Source organism: Atractosteus spatula, chromosome 3, assembly GCF_055471065.1.
Source record: "Atractosteus spatula isolate fAtrSpa1 chromosome 3, fAtrSpa1.hap1, whole genome shotgun sequence".
NCBI classification, from domain to species: domain Eukaryota; kingdom Metazoa; phylum Chordata; class Actinopteri; order Semionotiformes; family Lepisosteidae; genus Atractosteus; species Atractosteus spatula.
Window position 1 is genome coordinate 66,104,826 of NC_142708.1, and position 19,577 is coordinate 66,124,402.

The window sequence follows — 19,577 nt, forward strand, 5'->3', positions numbered from 1 at the left end:
GCATGGACAATAGTCTTTTGAGATCTACTATATTATTAATAGTATAGCAGCAGCATCAAGTGTAGTTTTATTGCTAAAGAGATTTCCTTGCATTTAAGGATGGTTTAAAATCTCTTAAAGTACAGATTTAAAACTAAACTGTAATAGAACAGGAGATAATCCTGCAGCATGCTGGACCTGGGTATATATTCAACAGTGTTCCCATTTCTGTGATGACAGAGTTAATCCTGCCCTTCGTCTTTCACAAAACCACAATCTATCTCCTTAAAAATGCCCCATACTATGGATGGCCAGGTAAAATTCTCCCTTTAATTAAGGCTTATTCATAAATCTTTGAATCTTGAATAATTATACATTTTAGAACTATATAAGTATAAGTTATGGTGTAACAAGTTCTATCGTACATATTTTACAATATGCACAGTATATTTGCAAAATCAATGTTTGAATTTCTGACTGAATGTCAGACAGGTTTTTGATCTGCTTCTATCAGAAAATACTGAATGTACAGTACAACTGGATTTTCATGTTACATTATCTTTCAGATACAGTTGTTTAAGGGGGCAGAAAATATACATTTCTGAACAGATTGAGAGGCTACACAGCATTACACGGGCAAACACTCAAGTTGGGAATATAGTATTGTAAATTTAACTTACCAAGTCCATGTACACATTGGTACTCATTTCCTCTTCCTTTTCATTCTAACAAAAGCAAAAGCAAAAGTAATTAATGAACTGGTTGAAAACGATATATATTACACAGGTACTGTCTGAATTACGATTTGTGAACTGATGGCTTGGGTCCTTTACTGTTCTGGACAGTGATTGTGTCCAGCTATATCCATCCATTTTCCAGGGGAGCTGGACCCTATTGTGGCAAGCAATGGGTACAAGGCAGGATACGCCATGGACTGGACACTACTTCATCACAGGGCAGACAGACACAGACACACACACATTCACACTAGCACCAATTTTACCAGGATCCAATTAAGCTTCCAGTATGATTCTAGACTGTGGAGACTGAGGGAAAAACCCATAAACACAGGGAGAACATACAAACTCCATACAGATAGCACCCAAGGAACTGAACCCAGGGCCTCAGCATGGAGAGGCAGGAATGTTAAATACTCTGGCACCTTGCCACCCTTACACTTGTATCAACATTCCTACTTTTCTTCTTAAAGTTTGAGCACACCTTCTAAGAACCCAAGAACATAAGAAAGGTTACTCATGAGAAGAGGCCCTAAGGACTTTTTTTCTTTTTTGGTTTCTGCTGGGAGTTTGACTTCCTCACAGGGAACTCCTGTGCAACTCCAATGCTATGCATTCAAAGTCTTGATCTCCCAGAGTTTTTTATTAAATATATTTGGATATGGCTGTCATCTAATAGACTAAAATAAAAATGCTCTATGCTCACAACTCCCATTAGTCATCCAGTTAGCTGTAGTATGCATTCGTAATGGCTAGAAATGTGTTGAGACCCTAAAGCAGAGAAGATCAGTGGTCAAAGTACAGCTTTGAAGTGCAGTTGAGCAATTATGCAGAAACATTTACACAAACCGGCTAATTAGAATCCCATCAAGACATATCTTAATGCAAGGCTGCTCACACTGTGACTCTTCAATCCACTCCTTTCCAGAATGTTTCTACAACCAGATACTGATGATCAAAATAATTAAGGAGCTGGATGCAGCAACTTTCTGGAATGGTGCAGACAGAAATGGCCTAATGGAGTCAACTTTAAAAGCTAAAGTGTTAAAGTGTTGAATTGGCTAAAGTCTTAGTTCCAGACCTCCACAACTCTTTGTGTAAATGTCCTCTGTTTCAGGAACCAGTTGTGTGCTTGGTTCCTTTCATTTTTGATGTTGAAGACATCCGCTACATCAATGTTTTGATTGATTTTGATCACTTGAATCAAATCCGCACACAGCCTGCTCTGTTTTGAGTAGAAAAGATTCAGTTACCTTAATATGCCAGTACATGACATCCCTCTCAGACCAGGAACTCATTTAATTGCACTCCTTATTTCAAGAACACAAATGTTCTTTCTATGGTATAGATAGATAGATAGATGGATAGATAGATAGATAGATAGATAGATAGATAGATAGATAGATACTTTATTGATCCCGTGAGGGAAATTGCAGTGCAACAGCAGCTTAACACACACAACACAGCCACAGTGTAACGAATTATATAATAATGGTACAATACATACAATACAATACAAGAGTTACTCACAGTCCGGATGCACAAGAACAAACTAGAACAGAACAGTACACAGAACACAGAGTAACTATAGATATAAATATAAATGTATTGCACAGGTCCCTGGCATATATTGCACAAAAAGTGGTTGTAAACGGGAAAAAGAAAAAGAAAAAGAAAGAGAACAGATGTAGCAGTAGATGTGTAGATGCGTTTAGTCCAGAAACAGGTCACTGTCGATGTTGCCTCTGCCAAGACGCAAGGTGGATGCATTGTACAGTCTTATGGCAGACGGCAAGAATGACCTTCTGTAGCGCTCCCTGTCGCACCGTGGATGAATCAGTCTATTGCTGAACGTGCTCTTCATTCCTGCAAGCCTGTCATAGAGGGGATGGGAGAAGTTGTCCATGATGGCCTCTAGTTTGGACATCATTCTCCTCTCAGCCACTACCTCCAAGGAGTCCAGGTCAAACCCAATGACAGAGCTTGCTCTCCTGATGAGCTTGTTCAGCCTTTTGGAATCTACTGCTCTAATCCCAGAGCCCCAGCACACCACTGCGTAGAAAATGGCACTCGCTACCACCGACTGATAGAACATGTGTAGCATCTTACTACACACATTGAAGGACCTGAGCCTCCTCAAGAAGTAGAGTCGGCTCTGTCCCTTCTTATAGATGGCCTCGATGTTCTTAGACCATTCCAGTCTATCGTCGATGTGCACTCCCAGGTACTTGTACGAGTCCACCATCTCCACGCCACTCCCATGGATGTAGACAGGAGTAGGTTTGACCTTTTTCCTCCTGAAATCTACCACCAGTTCCTTTGTCTTTGTAACATTCAGTTCCAAGTGGTTCACCCGACACCACTCCACAAAGCTGCTGACCAGTCCTCTGTACTCCTCCTCCTGTTCACCCTTGATACATCCCACAATTGCAGAGTCATCTGAGAACTTCTGCAGGTGGCATGACTTTGAGTTGTACTTAAAGTCCGAAGTATAGAGGGTGAAGAGGAATGGAGAAAGAACTGTCCCTTGAGGTGCCCCTGTGTTACTCACTACCTGTTCAGACACACAGTTCTGAAGTCTCACAGACTGTGGTCTGCCTGTCAGGTAGTCAGTGATCCACGAGGTCGTGGAGGCATCGACTTGCATCTCCTCCAGCTTCCTCCTTAGAAGTAAGGGCTGGATGGTATTGAAGGCACTGGAGAAGTCGAAAAACATGATCCTTACAGTGTTGCCAGCCCTGTCCAGGTGTGAGTAGGCCCTTTGCAGCATGTAGATGATCGCATCCTCCACACCAACACTGGGCTGGTAGGCAAACTGTAGGGTGTCCAGTGATGAGCTGACCAGGGGTCTCAGGTGGGATAAGACCAGCCTCTCCAGTGTCTTCATGATGTGAGAAGTCAGTGCAACTGGTCTGTAGTCGTTGAGGACAGAGGGGCACCCTTTCTTTGGTACCGGGACCAGGCATGATGTCTTCCAGAGCACCGGGACTCTTTCCAAGCGCAGGCTCAGGTTGAACAGTTGCTGGAGCACTCCGCTCAGCTGATCAGCACAGGCCCTCAGAACTCTGGGGCAGATGTTATCTGGTCCTGTGGCCTTACCCTCGTGCAGCCTCTTCAGCTCCTTCTTCACCTGGTCAGCTGTGATGGTCAGCCTGGCCTGGGGGATGGTGCTCATAGTGCTTTCAGTGTATGGTGACAAGAAAGGTTACAGTATGTCTGTGCATTTGGGAATTCAATTCTATCAGTTTAAATTCTGTGCTTGTAACTGTAGTGCATACAGTAACTGAACATTCTGTTAGTCTGGCTTATTGCTTCCTCACACTGCCTAGATGACGAAAGGGATGTTTTATTAAGTCATTATTACCCTATAAGGGGGACCTTATGATCTCTTTGTAATGGTACCTCTGCTCGATTATGGGCATTTAAAAAGGATAAATTTAGTTCTCAATTATGGTGGTCAGGACACCCATATCAGCTGGTTTGCTGTCTAGTCAAATATCCACTTACAGTACTTAACCAAATCCTTCAATAACCAAAACAAAGCTTACTTGGAATCTTTTCAAGGTTTCTGTCTACTCAAAAATTGTGGATTGCAAAGTAATTATAAATTGTAATGATTAAAAATAGACGCCTCCGACGTGTTTATGAGGCAAAAATGAGTCATATTCCATACATACATTTTCTAACCACTTCATCCAAATCAGGGTCAGGGGGAGTCAGAGCTTTTCAGCAAGAAAGGGGCACAAGACGGGGTACACCCTGGACAGGACACCAGTCCATCCCTAGGCAGACACATACTCCCACTAGGGACAGTTTTCACACAACCCAATTAACCTTCCAGTATGTTTTTGGACTATGGGAGGAAATTGAAGCACCCAGAGGAAACCCATGTGAACACGAGGAGAACATACAAACTCCATGCAGACAGCACCCTAGGTCTGGAATTGAACCTAGGATCTCAATTGCACCACCTTGACGTATATGAATCCTATTATTTCTTCAATTTCTAGCGAATTGTAATAAGAATACACAAAGCACAGAAGTAACTAATAATCCGTCACTGTTCCATTATGATTACTAAAACAGGCTCCCAAAGACTCAGCAAAGGAAAAAAAATTAAGAGTATATCAGGGAAAAACTCTCAAGCCTTAACCAAAAACTGAAGAATAGTGTTCATATCACTAGAGAAGACATGAAGAAAAGTCTCCAGTGCCTGTGTCTTAGACTTTATAGCAGGATTGGTGTGATGAAAATGATCATCTGATCTTCAGAAACAAATCCAAAATTACAGAGCAATCTCTCTGCAGTCCATCATGGGAAAATCATTACAAGAATTATTCTGCACCAATTTCATAAAAATCATCAGCCAGAATTCCCATGTGGTTTCAAACCCTCTTGCAGTTCGTACATTACAGGAAAATTGCTGAGACAGGCAGCAAGCTCTTTACTTTGATCTGACAAAGGTGTTTGCCAATTATAAAGCACTTCTTTAAAGACCCCCCTGAATTGTGGATTAACTCCATCATGAAGAAAGCTGAAGAATGTTGATGTGTGCAGTAACACCCGTGGACCAATTACAGTCATTTGAAGTCCAGAAGTTCAGATAGGAGTCAAACAAAAAGGTTGTATGCCATCACTCCAGTTCTATTTTTAATATTTCTGAATGTCACAGTCTATTTAACTGCCTCCTTGCTGGGATGAAGCTGACTGACTGAACATACTGTACAGTAAATTATTAATTATCTCTAATAACTTCCAGTCCAAACTTAAAATCACCCTGGCTTCTGTCACCAAAATCCAGTACATTGAAGATGCTGCAATATGTACCTGGACAGAATGGCATCTCCACACAATTGTAAACATATTTGCGGAGATGTGTGAGACAATTGGATTTACGATTCAGAAGACCAAAATTTGATTGAGGTTCATAACTGTAGAATGCAGAACACCAATGCTCCAATGCTTTGAGCAATATCTGCCAAAGAAAGCAGATAATGATAATGAAATTCAGCATCGTTTGAAACATGCAAGTGCCTTTAACCAACAAGCTAAACTGGCCCAATTAGGTGCAAAGTCAAATCAGAATAATTTCTTCTTTCTGATCCCTGGGTGTAACTGTTTTGTTTTGAAAATAATAAAGGACGTCTTCACACTTAAGAGAGGAGGCCGAAATACCAGCTTCAGAATTGCTCAACTAGCACCATATTGAGCAAAATGGTCCAAGAGCTAAGCGTTCAGCTATATAATAATTCAGTTCAGTTGTATAATAGTATAATTGTATAATAGTATAACAATTCGATTAGTCATAACACAGATGAACAGATGTTGGGGCCACAAAAACTCAACCTGGGAACACCAGAATTAAGAACTGCTATTAACTTATTTCTTCACTTTTTCATATTGTGGTTATCTTTCTTACATTCCTAAAACATTGCCACTAGCTTTCCACATGACCGCTGAAGCCTTTCAATGCTTACCTCAGATTGAATCTCATCAAATAATCTTACGATGTCCCTGTGTGCAGTCTATCAATGTACTCCTTCATGTTTTTCATTCCTTAATGCACTTCAGACTGGCTCTTGTTATTGCCTGATCTGAGCTGTTGTAGCACAGATGATTTACTTCTAGAGAACAAGAGGCTGGCCTTCTGTTCTTTCTTTATGAGCAGGACGTGTTGGGCCACAAACATCACCACCATAACCCAGTGCAGATAGTCTCAGCCTTATTTAACTCTCACGATCCATTAAAACCTAAAAAAAAAAGCATTAAAACATTTTTGGTTTTACCTTAAAATAGAAAAACAACTAGGAGTGGCCCAATAAGCAGGTGCTTTTGGCACTCTTAGAAAACAGTGTTAGGAGAGAATGATTTCAGATAGAAATGGAAAACAGTCATGAGAGTTTCTTATAAAACTCTCTATATTGTCCAAGTATGTAGACACAGCTCTAGTGCCATGAGAAACAGTAAGTACATGATTCTATGGGACAAGCTGTCCATAGAGCCCATAGGCAAGCACACCCCTTACTAAACCAAACTTTTGCTGTTCTGTTTGACCAGGAGATTTTCTTTTACTACATAATCCCCTAAGTAGGGCCAATGCAAAGGCACCTGTTCTTCTTGTCAGGTTTATAATGCTGGCTGCACTGTGGATAGCATCAAGAGGTTACCTAGGAGGTCAAGGAGGTCTTTCTCAGAGCAGAGGTTGAACTCTAGAACCCATTCACTGTCAGGCCGACCCAGCTGGAGGCCACTAGCAACCTCTAACTGGGATTTCCTGGCTAGTAAAACAACTATCGGAGCCCTGCCAGGGCAGGCCAGGCTACTTCCCGGCTTTCTGCAGAACAGCTTCTCCAGAAACTTGTTGGGTTCTTGCAGGAGTTCATGACATGTCTCAGATGGCCAGATGGGGGGGGGGGGGGGAATATGTCTTTGAACTGGCTTGTGATGACAACTGTAAACTCTCGGATGCTTATTGCGGCATATTTAGAAGAAAAATCACAGGCATTGTTTGTCACCAGGCTACCACTGGTCTACGGTACATTCTTGGACGTCTGTTTAAAACTGTGGATTAATGCTTCTTGACAGCTGCAGGAAACAGGGGTGGGACAGTGACTAGTCATCTGTTGCTTCAGTTTCAACCCTGAAAAGCACATGGGCAGGTTCTGCTCTATGTGTAAGTGGGATCTGCTAGCCTGTGGTTAAGAGAGCTGTAAGTGGCTTTTTCAAAATTTGTAGAGGTTCAGTAACTCCTTTAAGAGCAGAGAGAAGGATGCGAAGCCAGAAGAGGCCTTTGATTTCAAAAGCATCAGCTCTTACTGTTAATATTACCCGTTTCAACATCATCATGATTTATATGTTCATGTGGTTTTACTTTAACATGTTCCCAGTTTAGAGCCTGAATCTCAGAGAACAAAATCAAAGGCTGAAAGGAGAAGGTGCTTTGCACACAGTTGAAGCAGCTAACATTATTTTGTGTCTGCCACAGCTCTTACCCAAAGAAGGATAAAAAATACTTTCTTCACCACATGCATGTTTGTGTAGGTTCCAATACTATTCCAATATATACCTATTTCATTGCATTTATTTTCCATTACTACTACATTGGAATCCCATGTGTCAGTCATATTTTAGAAATGATTTTTTATTACATACTTTAAGCTTTTAAACTTTTAGCATTATGCTTTTAATGAGTACTGGTTTTAATTCATTATGAAATGTTTTTTTAAATCTAGGCAGTAATTAAAATATGCCATACTGTACGTAGAGAAGGAAAAAGTACTGTTAATCCAACATAAAGCTTGCAGAGCAACACTGCATTCTATACTCTTTGTAATTGCTTTACAGACATCTGCATCTCTCTCGCTTGCATCTTTGTGACTTTGGATTCTGCCTCCACACTGAACGGCACTGGTAGGTCATTTGTTCCAGATGCTCAGCTCTCCTTGGCTGACATTGGAAAGATGTACCTCCTGTTTTCAAGCCTCAGTGATCCTGCTTACAGTTTCCTTACTGGAAGACAAGATAAATGTGTGTTCCTTGGACTGTCCAGATGAGGTGTATTTCAGACTAAGAATTAGCTTGTAACTCTTTGAACTCTTTCCGTGGTGGTTGTATCCTTTTAGGAGCATGGGGATGGAGCAGCAAGGAATATAATTACATTAAGCATGAAGTGCTATTAAAGATTTCTACTAATGTGTGGTCAAGGCAACAAACAATAAATCCAATACTTTAGGCTTTTGTGTTAAGGACTAGGGAAGGGAGTCCATTTTAGTACTTTAAATAACAGATGGCCAGTTGTCGGCATTTCTTTTTCTGCAGACCGTCACAGCTGGAACAGGATCCTTGCTGCGGGTCGCAATCAATCATTCAAAAGATGACCAACCAATAAGGAACTGCAGGGCGGAGAAGGACACTGCGCTCCCCGGAAACACAACCATTCACCAGCTCTGATCTGATCTTTTAAAGCTCTGGACTTCAGAAGTCAGAATGGCTCTCAGGTGAAACCTATCTGAAAACAAAATTAACTGTGTGATTGTGACCACCTTTGTCGGTCTGAAAAATAAACTTTAATCTAAGATGCCAAGCAAAGAGAGGGGGAGAGAGAGTCCACATGTAGCCAGAATTCAGCCCAAGATTCTGTCCACACAATTCTTGTGATTGGCTAGCCAGTTACATGTTTCATCTGATCAACAGAATTAATGCAGTCGGACCTTTGTTGTTGAAAGCTATCATTTTGGAGCAGTAATAGTACTATATCACTGGATGAACTAAGCGATCTCCACTCATCTCACTCAAGTCCGATTTTTGTGCACAGGCTGATAGGAAAGCCAAGCTCAGTAATGCTAACAAAGAATGCCTTCTGAGAGTCATTTCCTGCTCTTAGCTAAGCAAAGCTCTCTCCCCTTTTCCCCAACTGCAAAGGGTACAGCTGGCACCTCATGGAGCACAAATGCCAGTTTAAATGGTGATGGCATTCCTCTCTTCTCTACATGATCAGCTGTGCAGTGGGGCTGCTGGTGCAGGTTGGGGGGGGGGGGGCTGTACTTCGCTGGTGGACAAAATGGGTTCTCATGATTTTGAAAAGTGCTTTGTGATCCTCCTGGAACCCTAAGCTTTTTATAAACATAATCAATGTCAATTATTTGTAGCACTACTAGGCAAACTATGAAAGTTAGGAGTCTAACTATGAAGTTAGGAGTTTTGACAAAGATGGCAATAGGTGGTAAGCTGTTGTATGTTATTTAGCAAGATAATGTTATAACGTGATTCTGTGCATTTCTCACAACAAGTAAGCAGAACATTTTATTGAGCCTGATTAAAAATAATACAAATACTTTTGAACGATTCATACTTAATACCTAATTGCAGTGATGCCTAAGTCCTTTCCATGTTTATGTAAAGTCATTGTGTTATGACATGTAAAGAACATTAAGCTTACATTATTTTAGGAATGTCTATATTGGAGGGCACAGTGGAAAGTAGCTCTGAAATAAATCCTCTCAATCCTTGGACATCCATCTGTGTGGAGTTTGCATGGACTCCGTGCATCTGCATGGGTTTTGATCATGATGAGTTGGACTGGAATCCTATTCAGGGTGAAGCAGTTGCCCTTAGTCCTACCTTGCACACTGTGCTTAGGGATGGTCTTTAGCCATGACCCCTAACAGGACAAGCAACGTTCTGATAGCAGAATGTGATTCATCCCCTTCTATTGAAATTACAACCTCAACAGTATTTATTTTCTCAGACTAATGAAAAATGAGTTCAGTTAGGAAATTGCAATTTTTGCTGTAGTCCTACAAATCATAGCATTTGCTGAACATTAATTGGTAGTAACAAAGAATCATTAAATATTAGCCAGATTTGCAATAACATCTTAATTTATTCCATGCAGAAAAACTGAAAAATCTGACAAAAATGACAGAAACAAAATCACCTGTGTTAAGAAAATCTATTAGTATGCCATTTAAAAAAAATGCAATCAGAATATTTTCTGCCATCAACTTGTCCTATAGCACTCTGAACTGCTTCTATGCTGTCCTACTGGTCCCCAAGAACCACAGTTCTGAAGGTTTTTACAGTATTTAAAGTTCAGACTTTGAAACGCAAGGCGTTTAGACCACGTAAGTCAATCATTGTTTCAGGTAAATCATAAGAATGTGTTAACTGCTGTCACATACAGTACAGTATATAATGGTGTCATTCATGGCTCTATAAGAACTTGAATATTAACATCATATTATGGCTTCCAGCTCTCAGTGTTTGCAATAGACATGGACATAGAACTCCAGCAGGGCTGAAAAAGTGCACTTCAACAGCAAATGGTAAAAAGGGAAAGTATTGTGATCAGAATAAATTAATAGTGGTGACTCGTACGAGATGAAGTACAATAACCAAGTGCAACAGAAAGCCAGGAAATCCAGGCTCTGTTGAAGGTGAACTTGCAGTGTTAATGTGCCAGAGAGTTAAAAAGCCTTTATCCGCTTTCCTGCCCCGGCATGATTTCTCACCCAAGACACCTGACATCAGCCATGCCTCTCAGTGGCAGAGAGTGTCTCGTGCTGATCAGAACAGAAGGTGCATCAGGCTGGATGTGAGGCACAGTGTCACTGGAAACTGTATATTGGGGGGCAGCTTGCTGTATCTGTCTGTATATTTTATTATTAAGAATATGCTGCATTTTATTAAGGATTTTGCTTTGTTGGTCCTGGCACTGTGTATTGGAAATCCTTTATGCAAGCAATAAATCTCTAGGACCTTTATTGTAATTTTTGTAATTGACACTTTCAATCATAATTTATGCACATTTCTCATTCCACTTTAAACATGTTCGATGCACAACGGATTGAGAAACGTCTGCAGTGCACTTAGAATGTGCCATAACTGTTTTGTTAAGAAATATGACATCAATTCAGAAATACTAGATTGTGAGAGGAATATAATTTAAGGAATTGCAACAAAGCCAGCAACTTTGAATTCAGCAGTTTGGAGTTACTAGGGGAATCACTAATATGCTCTGCATCCAAATATTGTTGAATTTCTTTCTAAATTTCAAATAAAATTCAAATTTAATCTCCAAATAAATAGGTGATGTGTTGACATATTATTTTGGACTAAAATCTACAGTACATCTTCAAGCCTAAGGGACCAGAGCTCCGCTAATAGCACAGATTACTTGTTTGTTTCATCAATAGTTTACAGGTGATGCCAATGTTTAAAAATAGGTGACCTGTAATAGTAACTGGATTGGGACTCTCTAGTAGCGGATGCCTGCTCTATAGCAATGGGACTACAGTGAATATTTCCCCTATAGATGATAGACTTGGGCTGCTATCTGCCTGGAGCTTATATGTTCTTCCTCTGTTCATGTGCAACCGTTTCCTCCCACAGTCTGCCTGTGCCTTAAGATGGATGGGTGTTCTGTCCAGGTTGTACCCTATGCCTGGGTTGTGCCTGTTGCTTGCTGAGGCCGTGAATTGGAAGAAGCAGTTAGAAAATGGATGGATGGATGATGACAGTACAGAGTAGGGGGCATTAACAAATCCAGCATCCACAACAGACACTGATTTCTGACAACAGAAATTTTATATTCCACATACTGTACTGGCATTTTTTCGCATACCCCAACTTGCTCTCTATGAGACACAGACAGGGAGTCAGAGCGCAGGGTCAGCCATTTATACGGCGCCCCTGGAGCAGTTGGGGTTAAGGGCCTTGCTCAGGGGCCCAACAGAGTAGGATTCCTCTGCCGGCTGCGGGATACGAACTGGCAACCTTCCAGCCACAGGCACAGATCCTTAGCCACAATCCCAAGAGAATGTTTACTATAGTAATTTTGCAAGTGGTATTGCACAGTTTTCCATTCTTTGCATATGCCTTGGGTACATCCAGTTTGCCATGCTCTGTATAGGCTGTGCTTTACTGCACTTTGCCATCATTGCAGGCATTTTTGTAAAGGGGTCTGTGGTCTTACCAGATCGATGAGTGAGGCCAATTTCATCCCCACCCTGATGACCAGCCTCTCCCCCACGTTCTTCACCGGTAGCACTTTCAAGTTGTAGTTGGTGAACAGCTTGGCTATCAGGTTTTTCTCAGCTTCAGAAGCATCTGACAGGGGGAAGAAAAATCAAGATTTTGATTTACGATTCTCCTGCCAAAGTGCACTATTGAACACTGATAACATCAGCACTATCAGACCACAGGGTGAATGGATTGCTATAAAAAAATACGAAGGTAGAAAATTGCAAGGAACTATTAAACTGGACTTTTCTGCTTTTAACAGTAGAACATAAGGGAATTCTGAGTATTTAAAATATGAAATATGTAAAGAAAAAGACAATCCAGATGTCAACTACTTGACTCATCGGGATAGTAGAGAATTGTCTCCACTAGGGTGGAAAAAGGAAGCACTTCTATTCACAGACTTGCAACTGCAAGTCTCTAGAAAAAAGTGCCCAACCTGTGCAATAATATTAGGGTGCCACAGAGCAAGGTGACTAGCCCATCTAGATCATATTTAATCCCAGGATCTCATCCATTTCTTGAAAGAAACCAGGGTATCAACTTCAGCAACTTGGCTGGGCAGTTGGTTCCTGATGTCCTTTAGTTTTAAATATACTTTTCTACTTGCGTTTCAATGTCCAATCCAAACAACTCCATTGGGTTGGACTTTGTCAATGCCTTTGTGGATTTTAAGTACTTTATAATCATTTATATTCAAGACTAGGGTCTTAAATTCAATTCTTTTAGCCTGTTAGTCTAATACATTCTTAGGCTTTTAACTGACAGCAGATCAGTTAAAAGCCCAAGAATGTATTAGACTAGTACATGATATGTCCTATGAGATCTGAGCCCTGTAAAGTAGTAGCAGACCAGGCCAAGCCCTTCTATTCACTATTCTGTAGGAAAAGAGGTCCCATTGAACAGACAAAAGGTATAACTATGAACTTGCCTTTTGTGGCACTGCTGAAGGCAACAGCAAAACTGGCTAATGCATCAGTTCACATAACCGTATTGTCAGGTACTGTCAGATGCTGGTGGTTAAAAACACAGCCATTAAAATAAGCAGGATGCAGGTTTTAAGAAGTGAATGAACAACTATCCATAGCTCATGTAGATCTGCTTTAATCTGTTGTCATACTGTATGACTGAACCTGTATCTCCATGCACATCTATGAGGGGTGGGATCAATAACATGACATTTTGCATCTATAATTGCTGTTGAAGATAGACTGGTATGCCATTAAGGTATGCTGTCATGTGTCGGTAGGGCAGTATATTGGATCTATCCATAGAGAAACCACTTACGCCCCTTCCTCTACATTCACCCTTCAGACTTATGTACACATAAATTACGTAAATGGAAATTCTTTTTCTGGTACTTACAGGAACTGAGGTTTCAAAAGGACAGTGGTGGAAAGGAATTACTATGAGCATCTGCAAGCTTGTGGTTTAATATTGTAAATCCAAAAGCTGAAGCTGCAGTTTCTGCTAATAATCAAGTTTTTCGGACCAAAAAAACCCAAGGTTTTCGGACAAAAAAACACCCTCCAGATGCAGTTAGCTGAGCAACAGCTTGAGAGACAGGAGTTGCAGGAACAGCCGCTGACACAGACATTTTCCGTCCTGGATATGAATAATGAATATTCCATGAATTAATTATATCTTTCAGGAATTGCTCCCAGGAGTGCTCAGTAACGAAAACTGGAAATGTAAATCTAAAATGCCTAAAGACCCTGGAAAGGTGCTGCAGTTGTGCAAATTTTAGAATATGGCTTTTTGAAAAATGTATCAGCCCTATTTTCCTCCTCACCCCTGCTTGAAAATATAACCCTTTAGCTACCAGATGAGTAGTTTTCAGGTATTTTTAAACCCTGGGTAATCAAGAAATCTCCAAGAAATTGGAGAATGACAAATGTTTTAAACGTAGATGATAAATCTTACACTTTGTTTGAAAGCTGTTTCTTGAAGAAGCTTATGAATACTTTATTTTGGATGTGTACAAAAGACTGCAATGAAATAAGCCTTTTAATAGATTGAGTGCCGGTTTTATCCTGTGAGCTACACAACACACCCAAGGACTTTCTAGTTTGCAAATGAAGAGATGTTGAATGTGATAACAGGGAGGGGAGGGAGGAGGACAAGTCTGGTAAAAAAACCCAAATAAAATAAAACAAAAACATATGAGACAAACTGTAAGACAATCAGACATAGATCCCGATCAGAAAAGATGCATTTTAAGTTTACATTTAAAAGCAGTCAAAGACTCTGCCTCAGAAAGTCAGAGGAAGGACACTCCATCACAATGGAGCAGAGACATCAATGGAGCACCATCACCAAAAGTCTGATATTTAGTTCTAGGTACAGTGAGCCTGGACCAGGCCAAACTAAACATAGCCTATGGGAGGAGTGTAAACATGAAGGATCTCAGAGATAATGCGTGTGGTGGAGCCAGATTATTCAGAGCCCGCTGAGATCATTCAGATTATTGAGTAGAAGTGATATGCTGCTAGGGTCCGGTGTAAGAAGCCTTCCCCACATTATAATGTGGTTTTAAAAAAAATAAGAGCTCTCCTTTGTGAGCAGGAAGATCTACAACATTCCAACTACATTCTGAGTGTTGATACACCTGGAGCAGAGTCAGGGATTACACAGTAATGCATGGAATATGCATTTAAACAAAACCAAAATAAATACCCACAGGAATGTCAGGAGGAGGACAGGCAGGTGGGATATAAGAGCTGTGATCGGGAGGAAAATTGCACACCTCCTGCAAAAGGAGATCATTATTTGGTTTACCGGCTCTTTGATGATCATCAGTAAAACTGGATTTTGTCTGCTTTCCAGGATATTATACTCATCTGATAAAATGAGCATTTCTTAAATCAACTGGCCGGCTTTTCTGAATACTAGATGTTTAATGTTAAGTGGGTTTTTAATGTCTTGGACATGCACAAGAGTGGTGTAAAATGCATTTTTGTGGTGCAGTGACCTTGAATAGTGCAGATCGATTGTCAACAAGATTATAAGCATGGTGAATATTCATCCTCTTCCAATAATGCCTGATCACTGCCTTTTTGATGTCAAGATTGATAAACTAATATCAGCTGTGTAGGGAGTAGGGAATTAGTTGTTAATGTGGGAAGCACCTACAGTATAGCAGTTACACCCCTTGTTAAAAGCTAACAAACTCATATTTGTTCCTCCCAGAGTCAAAGACTGAGCTTTTGTGAACTGCGCAACAGCTTCAAGAATGATTATTATACGACCCATTGCATTGATACGTATTGCTGTAGCAAGTAATCTCCCAACAATATAACTTAACGGAAACTTGAACGAAGTGTGGAAAGCGATATAACCCCTAGTCAGTTTTCATGTTTATGTCTGAAAGCTCTACTTCTGCACCACCATGTCTGCATCCCTCACTTTCACGTTTCCTTAGTTTATTACTTATTAGACATCCTTACCAGCCACAGCACAAACGGAGCACATCAGCAGCACAATCCCCAGGCCTTTCATCCTTTGTTTAAAGTCCAAATGGGTCCGAATCTCTCCGGCTTGTGTCTCGGCCTGTGAGCTCAGTGAAAAGCAGGAAGTACAGTATCTCTAACCCCACTGGTGTGGGCCTACCTAGTGAAGCCTGCTCTTGTCACTCACTGCCGCCCAGGATCAGATTTCTCCCACTCACCCCTGCTGTGCTGAAATGTGAGAGAGGGGGAACAAGGCTTTTTGGCCCCAATGCCACCTGTTCCCATTTATTTAAATCTCTCAGTTTCTTCATTTCTGGTTTTGAAATCCATTAAAGAGAAAACAGTGAGCCCAGTAGACACTTCTCCTGAAATCTTCTGTAAAGAAAATAAACCTGTCCAAGACCATCTTTCTGATTTAACAGATGGCAGAAAATGTAGACATTCAGATACAACTGTATCCAACTGTATCCTTCCCAATAATACACAGATAACTGTGATGTTAGTATCCAGACACATTCTATAACAGCTCTTGGGTCCCAGGTAACGTGACGGGACATCCTCTATATGTGTGTAGTTTGCAAAGCCACCTATGGAAGTCTGCATATAGAATGATGTAGTTAGTGGCTCAGCTTTCCACACCAAATCCATTTTCCAAATCCTGCTTTTCCACTCCAATTATCTTAACCATGTCCTTTATAAAACATTTCTTACGGAGTTCAATAATATTGTCCTTCAGAAGCCTATGAAGCTGGGGGCAAAACTCACACTTCCCAAAGACAAGCTAATCAGCATCACTGAACTTCTCCTGTATGTGTATCCAGTGATGGACAGTCATTCCACCCAGGGTCTAGGTTTATCCTGCATTCTACATTTCTGGGTTGGACTCCTGCTTATCATAACCCTCACTTGCAGTTAGAAGCTTTATACTGAAATATTTTTTTTAATTACGTGCCTCATAGGTCATGGCAATGAACCATCACCCTCACAGGGAGAATGCGATAGCACACACAAGCTACTCTGACCCACCCACCCATTGAGCCACTGCTATTTTGACAGGTTACATCACAAGTGCAAAGGAAGTGGTTTACAATTTGAAAACTGAGCTGCAGGAGGGGCTCGTTCCTCATGCTAATGGGGTTTGGGGGTTTCACTTGCAGGGAGCCGAGAGACCTGACCCTCTAATTCCCTCTAACCATTTCAACAGCATCATTGAGCTACTGTAAGTGTGCACTGCCACATGAGGAAAACTGAAGCCAAATGATCTGAAAAGTTCTCAGATTGATCCACCCATTAATTTGCTAACTGCTTTATCCAATACTGGATTGGGGTAGGGAACTGAATTGGAGTCTGTCCCAGCAAGCAACGGGTGCAAGACAGGGTATACCCAGGACAGGATGCCAGTGCATCGCAGGGCACACACTCAAACCAGGGCTAGTTTTTCCAGATGCCAATTAACCTACCATTGTATCTTTGGACTGTGAGTGAACACTCACACAAACATGGGGAGACCATACAAACTCAACACAGTAGCACCCCAGGAACTGAACCTAGGGCCCCAGAGCTGTGAGGCAGCAATGCTAACCACTACGCCACCGCTGAAATTAATATTGAAGTGAACGGAGAGGGGTGCATTTATCATGTCATGGGGGACATCTTTGATGTTTTCTGTTCTGAACAGAAGGCCACCATAACAAAATCTCTACTTACTGTTATCTACAGACAAAATAAAATACGATACTTCCCCCTTTCTCATTTTGCTGCACTGTCTCCACCTGAACTCCTTAACAGTAAGATAATACTTTTTAGATTTCAAGCACAGCTCTCAGCTTTAAACAACTGAGCTGACTGAGTCCTTTTTTCCCCACAGAGCACACTTCGACAAACAAACTCCTCACAGGCTGAGACAGACCAATGCCATTATTCGGCATCGTAACATATTTTAGAGCCAACGCATCACTGCAGGGGTAAATGCAACAGCATCTGTCTTCATTAGCATTACAAGTGAAGACATCACTGCAGACAGCTGTGCTGGGGTGAATCTGTGTCCGCTACTTGACTTCATATATTTTTGGAACCTGGCATGAAAAAGCCATTCTCTGAGCTTTTCTAACAACTATTGACAAATTTGGTTTCATATAATTGAAATCGTCCTTAAACAATACATTATAAATGTTTTACATCAGTTAGCTAGCTATTAAGAGAAGAAAATGAGTACTCTGATTCCCCACTTACCATGAATCAGCAACGTCTAGGAAGGCTTCTAAAGCTTCTTTAGACCTGTCAAGAAATGAAGAAGTGTCTTAATACATTTTTTAAACACGCTTGCTTAAAAAAAAACTTTCTGTCCAAATACAACTACACATCTAAATTCCTGCAACAGTTTTTAACTCAGATCTACACTTACTGTAGCATTTTATTTAAATCTGTATGTTTTATGGAATGTCCCAAAGCACAGCTCAAAAAAGGAACATTCAAACAACTCAGTCCTTGTGTGATGACAAGGATAAAATCTGGCCTTAAATGAATGCATTACACATACAAGGTGAAAATTGAACCTTTGTAATCTGAGCATGGTGAAGACTGACCGCTGACTTCAGTCAAGTATTTGAAATCTAGAAGGGAGCTTACAAAGTCAACTGTGCATACTCTTTATGGATCATTTATGGAAACTGGAAGGTTTAAAAAGAGATTTGGACTGTCCAGGGCCCAAAAGCCCTCTCTTTTCAATTGGATATGTATTTTTCATCCACATACTGTACTGTCAGACCACTTTTCTTGTTGATACTTGTAGCATAGCTATAGTTATAGCAGCTATAGTAGTTTATAGCTATAGTTATCACAGCTTGGACTTTGCAATTAACACTCAAATTTTCTGTGATTCATTATAATTGTATAGAAGCAATTCAATGAACCAACTCCCAATCTCTACAGAATTATAATGATTTACTTACTTACTTACCCCTCTCTCTCTCTCTCTCTCTCTCTCTCTCCACCAGTCTCCTCTCCTCAAAGAGCCCCCAGCTCTTCTGTTCCTCCTGGTTTATCACAGCTGCCTCCCATCAGCTTTGTCAACAGGGGTACTTGCAATAATTGCAGTCTTTCAATGTCAGTTTCACTGACTGACCACACCTGATTCTTATCAAGCTCTGGAATCGCTTCTCTCTACAGCAGTGACACCTCAGCTGAACCCTCCAGTCAGAAATATAGATTCCCTCACAGAGCCATCTGACAAAGAATCCATTACACTGTGCCTCAAGGGAGATTTAAAACCATCATTAGATGCACAATATAATTCAATTATAATTATGATTAATTAAAAGTGCTTTATATTGGCCAACATACCCAACAGAAAATAATTATCTCTGCATGAGTGAAGTTACAGTATGGGTGGCATAATGGTGCAGGTGTTAACATTGCAGCCTCACAGTGCTGAAGCCCTGGGTTCAGTTTCTGGGGTGCTATCTAAAGGGGTGTAAATGCTCTCCCCATGGTAATGTGGGTTTCCTCTGGGTGTGCTGCTTTCCTCCCATAGTAGCCAGACTATGTGCTCTATGATGGACTGGTGTCCTTGTTTCTTGCCAGGATAGGCTCTGGCTCCCCTGCAGCCCCGTATTGGATGAAGCAGTTAGAAAATGGATGGATAGATTCCAGTTATTCAGATATCCTTTTCACCATCCATTTGTTTTAAAAAAACACATTCTGTACAGTTAAGAGCTTGATTTAAGAAAAGATGCTACCTCTAATATTGGTCTAACACATGCTACAATATTATTTTCTCCAGTCATAGAGTACATCCGATTTGTGGAATAAGAATAGAGATAAATAAATCAAATTAATAATGTTTATGATTTCTGACAATTTATTAATACCACATTTAAAATGTTTTAGTTGA

The 19,577-nt window shown here is 40.7% G+C and overlaps 1 protein-coding gene across 2 annotated transcripts in view; it reads right to left on the reverse strand.

Moving 5' to 3' along the window:
* The window catches only part of chrnb1 (cholinergic receptor nicotinic beta 1 subunit), a 36,323-nt gene extending 20,503 nt beyond the window's left edge, over nucleotides 1-15,820 (reverse strand). Inside the window, exons 1-3 of one of the 2 annotated variants that reach the window (XM_088912352.1) lie at nucleotides 15,683-15,820; nucleotides 12,190-12,323; nucleotides 660-704 (exon numbers count right to left, since the gene is read on the reverse strand). In XM_088912352.1, coding sequence (XP_088768478.1) covers nucleotides 660-704; nucleotides 12,190-12,323; nucleotides 15,683-15,734 — 231 coding nt within the window. In that variant the 5' untranslated portion in view covers nucleotides 15,735-15,820. Of the gene's footprint in view, nucleotides 1-659; nucleotides 705-6,193; nucleotides 6,264-12,189; nucleotides 12,324-15,682 lie in introns of those variants that run through there. The other variant, XM_088912353.1, reaches the window with a different exon arrangement.
* Between the last annotated feature and the right edge of the window lie 3,757 nt (nucleotides 15,821-19,577).